General features: G+C 40.6%; 1 protein-coding gene across 1 annotated transcript in view; it reads left to right on the forward strand.

The window, feature by feature from the left end:
• tyw1 (tRNA-yW synthesizing protein 1 homolog (S. cerevisiae)) overlaps window positions 1-8,690 on the forward strand; it is a 53,334-nt gene extending 44,644 nt beyond the window's left edge. The window contains exon 16 of the mRNA XM_040130945.1: window positions 8,394-8,690. Coding sequence (XP_039986879.1) covers window positions 8,394-8,615 — 222 coding nt within the window. The 3' untranslated portion in view covers window positions 8,616-8,690. The remainder of the gene's footprint in view (window positions 1-8,393) is intronic.
• Window positions 8,691-9,446: the final 756 nt, after the last annotated feature.

Consider the following 9,446-nt stretch of genomic DNA (forward strand, 5'->3'; position numbering starts at 1 on the left):
GTTGTCTTGTTGGAAATTGTGATGGCATTTCTCCCTATTCTCTCACATATTCTAGACCAAATGAGTAAGTGGGAAACTAATCCGCAGATTTATCAATAATGAAAATAATCTTTTGTTGCAGCCCTCGTGTTGAGAAAAGGCTTAAGCATTTGATGTAATTAATGTTGCTTGCAAGTACTATACTCGTAGCAATTTCTGTCGGTGATTGTGTTAAGTTCAGTAATACACACTCATACTTTGCTGTGATTAGCTGTTTTTATTCTGTTTTTATACTTGCTATCAGGTAAGTTTGATTAATCCGATTTGGCTAGATCATTAATTTGGACAAAATAAGTAGATTTTCAGAAAAAGAGTCATTGTGCGTAGTCTCTTTACCCTCCACCCTACAGTGTAAGTGTCAAACTAGTTCCGGTGTATGTTTTGGTGTAGGTACATACATGTTCGTTAGGTGCCAGAGGCTGCTGGATATTTATTGGCGAACAGCTAGTGCTGTTTTTGCATATTCGAATTTCTAAGTTTTCATTGTTATCAGCGGACCCAGACAGTGGACACTGCATTAGTATCCCTTCAGATATAAACAAGAATAATATGAACATGGTGATCTGTTGTGATTTCACAGCAGTTTGTTTTAGAGACAAAAACACACGTCCTTTATCTCCATTTTCTTTCAAAGTAACTCTCCAGACAGCTCATAAACTCACTGCTGGTTCCTAGTTTTTAAATTGGTGTTTTGATTTTGTCTTGTTGTATTATTTATATAATTTATTCCCCTGTCTGCCCTCCTTTCGAAATATGCAACATCAGAGTGGTTTGCTCTGGCAGAGGCTCACCCCCCCCCCAGACAGCATCAGTCAGTGTTGGGTTCTGCCAAGGCAACTGTCTGTCAATAATTAATGAATGATGAGTAAATGCTGTCTTGGCTCTCTTTGAAAGAACAGAAATTCAAGCCAGTCAGCTAGGCATCCACACCACCTTATCTCACACAGAAACACAGAAACACACACACACACACACACACACACACACACACACACACACACAGACACAGACACACACAAACACACATAAATGGAGTGCTCAATGTGTCATCTCAGTTTATTTAAGCACCCAAACGCCTAATCCTCCGTTGTTTTTACTTACTGGATCTTTGTTTTCATGCAGCTGCTTACTGATTTATTTACCTCTGTGTTATGGCACATGATGTTTATCCTTTATTAGACAAGTTTTCTAATACACAGTGACATGTTTATTTCCTGTCTTCAAAAGACATGTCTTCACGCACAAGTTTTTAATTGTTTCTTCCCTGGCCCATGCGCCATCGCTCCTCCGTGTTTGGTGCAAATCAGTTCAGTACTTTTTGCGTAACTCTGCTGACAAACAAACAAACAAACAACAAACAACAAACAGACAGACACAGGCGGAGGTAATTAATTTGGTTTTTGCTGGAAACAGTATGCATACAAGATTTGAGATGAACTTCTATAAATGGCAGTCTGTTTTTACCCACGCTATTGGTTTGGCTTTAGGGATGGCCATTTCGGTCTATCAGTCAACCAAAGACCTGCAGATCCAACGATATTCCCATCAGCCACAGCCATACTTTGTGCGAATTAGCAAATGTAAGCATGCTAATGCGCTAAACTAAGATGGTGAACACGGTAAACATCATACCGCCCAAACATGACACAGCATTGCCATTGTGGGTATGTTAGCATGCCAACATTAGCATGAAATACAGCCTCACAGAGATGTAGCATAGCTGTAGACCGTTGGTCAGGTTAAAAAATGATGCACACACATTCTGTAAAGTGTTCTCTCTAAAATGCAATTTAGAAATGCAGTTCTGGTTTATACAAATGAACTGACATGCAAGGCCCTTGTATAAACACATACAAAGATCATCATCACTATCATTATGTTCTTGGTGACGACACTCGCACACACACAAACTCTCACACACACACACACACACACACACACACACACACACACACACACACACACCCTCTTTCCTCTTCCAACTCTTTTTTTTCTCTCTCTATCATTCTCTCACCAGCATAAATATAACAGTGGCCTTTTGTGCAACTGCTTTAGACACCTTGATGTATTTGCACCTTCTCGCCCACCACTGTCAGTATTTCTTAATATACACACTCACAGGCACATTCTTTCCATCTCTTTCCACTTGCTGCACTCAGTCACGCAGATTGCAGCATTCGTGTTTGATGGTCTGAAGCAGGATCTATCTGCCTGTTAACTAATAGCTAAGTCTGAGCCACCGTGAGAAGAATGAACAGCGTTTTGCACTCACTGCGTCTTTTGGGGCTTTTTAAGCATCTGTAAAGGCTTTTTCAAGAAAAGACAGAGGAGAGAAGCGTCAGTTTCAAATACACACACTGTATCTCCAATCGTGCTTTTTCCCCCCACTGTGTGTATGTCTGTTTCTTTATATCTTTATGTTTTCGAGTTTGACAGAGAAGTGCACGCACTCGTTTATAAAACTGCAAGGGAGAAAGTGTATAAAGGTTATCAAAGTTAAATGAAAGTAGAGCAATTAAAAATAAATTATAACATGGGAGAGAGAGGCATAAATTCAAAGAAAACTTCCATGTTAATGTTAAAAATGACACTAGTTCTGTTTACAGAATGAAAAATTGCTGGATAATGAAAAATAAAATTTGCCATAGATTTTTTTCATCCTGACTGTAATGGCTAACACAATAGTCAACGTATGTTGAATTACTTATTCTTCGTGAGATGACAGCTGCTCACTCTGTCATGAATGGTTATCATCATGGCTGGTGAGAGCGAGCGGGCAGTGCGATGTTAATTCAGGTATGCAAGTTTGAGTGACAAGTCAAAAGACATGGGTGTTGAGGACAGTGAGGAAAATGATTTACATAACGAGAGAGAAAATCCCCTGAATGCCTAAAGCGAAACTATAAAGTATGAGCCAAAATGACTGTAATTTGTCAGGTGAAGCCTGTTATTCAAGCTATTCACTACATACTGCATGTGAAATCAAGAGTGAATGTAGTGCAACTTGAGACATTCCACACAAATCACTTTTAACCATTGTAATAAAGATAAAAATAAAATCAAGAATGTCCAGTTTGTAAAATGTAGTGAATGTATTGGTTATACTGGATTTAATTGCTTCTGCAAGCGATTGATCCACATTAAAGATTGTTTCTTTGTCTCTTAGTGTCCGTCTTTTATGAATTGGAACAACACGACTTTATAAACGACAAGAACAATCTAACTAACATTTGCACCCCCCCAAAAAGCGAGTTTGACAGAGAAGTGCACGCTTTTCGTTTATAAAACTGCAAGGGAGAAAGTGTATAAAGGTTATCAAAGTTAAATGAAAGTAGAGCAATTAAAAATAAATTATAACATGGGAGAGAGAGGCATAAATTCAAAGAAAACTTCCATGTTAATGTTAAAAATGACACTAGTTCTGTTTACAGAATGAAAAATTGCTGGATAATGAAAAATAAAATTTGCCATGGACTCTTTAGATTTTTTTCATCCTGACTGTAATGGCTAACACAATAGTCAACGTATGTTGAATTACTTATTCTTCGTGAGATGACAGTTGCTCACTCTGTCATGAATGGTTATCATCATGGCTGGTGAGAGCGAGCGGGCAGTGCGATGTTAATTCAGGTATGCAAGTTTGAGTGACAAGTCAAAAGACATGGGTGTTGAGGACAGTGAGGAAAATGATTTACATAACGAGAGAGAAAATCCCCTGAATGCCTAAAGCGAAACCATAAAGTATGAGCCAAAATGACTGTAATGTGTCAGGTGAAGCCTGTTATTCAAGCTATTCACTACATACTGCATGTGAAATCAAGAGTGAATGTAGTGCAACTTGAGACATTCCACACTAATCACTTTTAACCATTGTAATAAAGATAAAAATAAAATCAGGAATGTCCAGTTTGTAAAATGTAGTGAATGTATTGGTTATACTGGATTTAATTGCTTCTGCAAGCGATTGATCCACATTAAAGATTGTTTCTTTGTCTCTTTGTTTCCGTCTTTTATGAATTGGAACAACACGACTTTATAAACGACAAGAACAATCTAACTAACATTTGCAAACCCCCCCCCCCCCAAAAAAAACAGTGTGTGAACATTTCTACTGATGATTACCAAGTCATGTGTAGTTACAACTTAATATCGCCTTAAATCTAGCGGAATGATTATTGTGCGAAATTGTTCCCGTAATTGTGCTAGAGCACAGGTTTAAAATCCGCCCTTGGTATCAGCTGATATAAGAGTTTATGTATCAAAATTAGTATCTGGAGAGGAAAATTTGGAATTGGTGCATCAACATTAAAATTGAACTAAAACAAGGACAGAGACGCTCTCAGGTAGAAAGGGGAGTTGAGAGTAAATGAAAATTAAAGAGTAATCAAAAACTAGAACCTTTACCACGAGTGCCTCGCTTTGTAAACGTTTACAGATGCATGGATGCCGGCACACCACTGTCTTTGGGTGGTCACCAAAAATCCTGCAGAGTTTGGGAACTGAAGATATTTCCAGGGTTCCTCTTGTGAACGGAAGGTCTGATGTTATTCTGTTAAGCGTCTTCGGCGTACTGTCCTCGTGCAACACAGTCTCAGCGGGAAGAGAATCCAGAATATGGAGTCTTCCAGGTTTTCATGTTAACATGCATAACAGCAGAGTTTGAAACACATCACAGGAAAGCACATCAGTCGTGCATGCTTGCTTATTTCACCGTCCTCACATCATAGAGTTCCAGTTGGGTGATATCACTGTTTGATGTAGTCTTTTAAAAGACATCAGAGCTGTGCGTGTGTGTGTGTGTGTGTGTGTGTGTGAGATATCACTCTTTAACAGCGAGTAGCGATACATCCTCTGTGCACTGACACATCATCATCATTAGTTCCTTTTCTGTCCCTGCTGCTACCATTGATAGGCATTTCTCTCTTTCCACATCTGCGCTTCTGTCACCGCTCGTTCTGCTTTCCCTACCAGCCCCTTCTCTGTCTTGATAAATGTTATCAGTAGACCTGTTGTTTTAGTGTGTTTTTAAAGTCTAAGTGAAACCATCCGTTTTTGCAGTCAAACATCATGTCAAATGTATTCCTATTTGTCATTACTGCGAGGAACAAAAATGTCTCCTATAGCCTCCTACTGGGCTGGTGCACATGCTACACAGGGCACTGAGCTGGCACACAGACAGTGCTTTACAAATTTACTTGGTAACTGTAGTTTACAAGCCAAGGAAATGTTAGTGTTGTGTTACATCATTCGGCGTATAAAATGACCGATCATGAGACTGACATGAAAGATTTGAAGCTGTTCCAAGTGCTTCACACAACAAGCTTGCTATCTACACACACACACACACACACACACACACAGACTTGATTCCAAGATGATTTCAAGATGATTTCCATTGATAGTCACACCAGATTTATAAATTATAGCAAAGTAGGTAATTTTTTTTCAATGTTTGTTGGTGGAAATAGGCTCCAAAACATATCTTAACGTGGAGAAGTGCTGTCAAAGGCTTCTGTGACTCAAACTCATTGAACAGCCTGGCAGCAGTGCAGAGAGATACCCTTCTAAAGTTTGACCCTCACCCTCCTAATCAATCGGAGAAGGCCAAAGTCAGGGGTGGGAGCTCATTGCTGTCCATCATTATGTGAACGCGCTTCTGGTCTGCTACTCGTCTTGCAGGCTCTTGCGAGTCTTCAAGGTGGTGTTATCAGCTGGAAGCCCTGGCGGTGGCTGACACACTGGCTAACAACAAGCTCCTGGTTTCTCCATTAGCTGAGACAGCGTACACAGAAGGATGTAGGTGAAGGGCTAAGCGGATCCTAAAGGAGCAGGGAGAGAGGGGTGGGAGAAGCTGGTTGGTTTGCTTTCGAGTCTCATGCTAGCAGTAGCTTGATTTTCAGACATTGCATATTGTAGCTTTGAGTCTAACTTAGCCGTCTTTATCATGTTAAATACAGTCTGTACAGTGGTTTGCTGGCAATGAAACCAGATACTCGGTTGAAATAGACGTGTTAGTGATGATATTTGAGTTTATTTAAATGTAACTGAACTGTAACTGTTCTGTAATTTTTGAGAGTTCTGTAGTAGTTCTCACCAAGTGGCAGATACTGTAGCTGAGACAGAATCCCTGAGTCTCCCCTGACTTGTGATTACAACTGGATGGTATACGTGAAAGGCTTTTTGCACTTGGCCTCTCATGTGTACGATGTGATGTTTGTTTGGTAGCTGGTTCAGCAAGGAAAAGTGTAACACAAAATGTGTTCAAAGTCTATTATTTGATCCTCTGTAAGCAAAAAAAAAAACGCTGACTTTTCTCTCTTTCTTGAAAGAAAGCAGGAGACATCTGTGTGAAAGTACTGTACAGCTCATTGGCATGTGCTCATACATGAAGGCACCTCCTGCGGTACTCAGTGAAGAAGCTGTCCTCAGTGATCCTCCGCAAAGTCGCAGTTAGTGAAAAAACAACAGGCCATCTTGTTCTCTTCCCATACAGCACAGCTTTGCTTTGTCGCTTAGAGACTGAAATTGTTTGCCGAGATGCCGACTAACCAAATATCACCCCTTCTCATTACCAGAAACATTAACTCCCGATAGGCACTGCTTTAATCTCCCCCCCCTTTTCTCGGGCATCATTAGCAATGCAGCGAGTAGCTTTTCTCTGTTGGGGGAGGCAGGCACGGGGCATCTCAAGGCTAACACTCAAATGCTTGATGCCGTTACTCCCTCAGTGGGCCATCATCTCCAGCAGGAAGTCTTTAACTGGGGAAATAAATGTAAGTCCTTCATGAGTGGATTCTGTCATTTTGAGATATTGTCTTTTCTAAGAGCGTCAGTGATGCAACGCTAGCTTTTTTTCCCTTCCTGTTGTGTGAATTGCAGATGTAGAAGCAGTTTGGTTTAAGGGTGAGGATTTAAGAAAAAAAAAGCAAGCCCCAGTGCACACAAGGGGGTCTGGCCAAAGCAGCCATGAACCTGAAAGAGCTTTTAAATGCTAAATGCTGAGAGCTAAAAGCACAACAGTTGGCCCTAGTGACAACTTTGCACCACTTTACATCCAGTTACAGCCTACCAAAAAAAACCTCCAAACAATACCCACGAGTGAGTTCAAGTCATCAAGGACCGTTTTGAAGATCAAACTTTGCGACATACTGCCATAAACAACGCTAAACTCCAAAAGAGAGCTTCTGTCGTATGTAACGCATGCTTGCCGCTTTGCTTGCTCTCTGTCTCGTCTCAGTCTTTCCCACCTTTGCAGACCACGAGGGAAACATGGTATTGTTTCAATTGGAGAACACCGCTGTGTGCTGGGAAAGTAGAGGTCACGCTCTTCACCTCCTGCGCTGGTTTGCAAAAACAAGCAGGATTAGAGAGGCACAATGATGTTAGAGGCTTTACCTCACTGTCAAGCACATAAGCTGTTCTTTCTCTGGTGGTTAGCGTGCCTCTCGCAAATAAACACACAGTCCTTTCAGCTCCTTGCTCTCCTTCTGTCCATTTATCTCCCTCTTTTTTTCTCTTTACTAAGATGGATGGCGAATTGGTTGAGGGAGTAAGAAGCAGTGACTGATAAAAGGGGTGATGCGAGGAGAAGGGAGGAGGTGGGATTGGTGAAGCAAGACGCTCTTTATTCACTGTTGGTCTTTTTGATCAGACCTGTAAATTCTTTATCGTGTACCTTCGGAATACGCAGCACTTTTCTTAAGTGTGTTTCTTCAGTCAGTGGTTGTCCAATTCTTTCTTTCTGTATCCAAGCACATTAGAACGATTTATACCACATGAATAGAATAAATAAGATTTTTTTAAGATCTAATTTTCCCATTATTTATTTTATAACAGTTTTACTCTGAGTCATATATAAAATTAGATTGAGGTAACAATATCATTTTCTGATTAAGACTTCACAGATGCAGAGAAAAAGTTTGTTGGATTTATTTCCTGTTCATTACGGGCCATGATAACAGGTGGATCTGTTTAATTATTTGTGATATTTTATAGATCATAATTAATCAATTAATCAAAGTAAATCATTTGATTAGTCGGTGATAAAAATAATTCCTAGTTGCAGCCCTTTACCGACGCAGATTGGAAAAGTTAGACCAAATGGAGAATAGGACTACCAGTGGTAGCTTCTGTTTTGTGTTTCCTTCCTCAAACCTCCAGCTGGATTGCTTGCTGTTACTAAAAATGAGATCTTCCTTGGTTTCTTTATTTTAGTTATCAGATACGTCCTTAAATGAATTCCAGTTATCATTATAAATGCCTTAAAAAGATTCCAGAAGCCAGCAGATAGAGTATCTATATGTATAGCCTCTCTCCCTACCTCTCTCATTCTCCCTTTTTACGTCTGCTTTCAGTTCAAGGTGGATGGTGAGTGGTGGACGTGGATTGACTACGAGCGTTTCCAGGAGTTGGTCCGGGCACACGAGGAGAGTGGGGGGCAGCGGAGCTTCTCAGCCTCGGACTACATGGCCAAGACTCCCAGCTGGGCTCTGTTCGGAGCCCGCGAGCAAGGTTTTGACCCTGCTGACACACGTTTCCAACGACGCAACAAAACCAAAGACATTTCAGGATGCTGATAAAAAAGAGAGAGGGGGAGAGAGAGAGAGGTAGGATGAACAGAGTACTGATAGCTATAGCAAAAAAAAAGAAAACAGGGATCAGTGTTTTTATTCCCATTCACTTTGAGTGGACAGTTTTCGCTGGACAGCTGCCCTCGTTTTCATGTAAACTTAAAACTCTTTCTCCCTCTTTTCATTTCTCTTCAATTTGGATCTTTAGTTTTATTGGCTTGTCCCCGCAAGATTAACCAGAAACTGCCAGAATCCATTCTTCCACACATATTTTCTGGACATTCCCCTTCACATTTACTTTAAGCGCTTCCTTTGCTTCGTTTACATACATAGATCTTTGATATTTCCCTCTTTTTCTCTCTTGAAGGGGTTGATTATTATAAATGTCTTTGAATTTGATCCTTATAATCATCTGGCAGCACTTGGGAAGATTTAACACTATTAAAGTTGAACCTGGCAGTGGCTTCATCATCAGCCTCATTTCTAATATTTGTTATAATCCAGGTTCTATTTAGGCAGCTGTGCGGCACAGGACATGATTATCATGTAAGGAACAGCTCCTTTACTTCTCCTCCTGTCATCCACGGGAGTCGCACATCTTTCCCAGACACCTTTTGCTCTTCTACCTACTCATTAGGACAGTGGCTGTGTTTACTTGGCAGTGAGAGACTTGAGCAGTGAGAGAGGAGCATCAAGGCTGCATCTCCGCTGGGAGAGTCTCTTCACTGCACAGGCTTCTTATCGCTCTCTCTCTGAGTTTTTCGTTTTTTCAGTACAAATGTTGCTCTGTTGCACATTCACACCAATGTTAGCGTTGCCTGATTTCAGTCCTCCGAG

The sequence above is a fragment of the Xiphias gladius genome, chromosome 7, assembly GCF_016859285.1.
Source record: "Xiphias gladius isolate SHS-SW01 ecotype Sanya breed wild chromosome 7, ASM1685928v1, whole genome shotgun sequence".
In the NCBI taxonomy this organism is placed as follows: Eukaryota; Metazoa; Chordata; class Actinopteri; order Istiophoriformes; family Xiphiidae; genus Xiphias; species Xiphias gladius.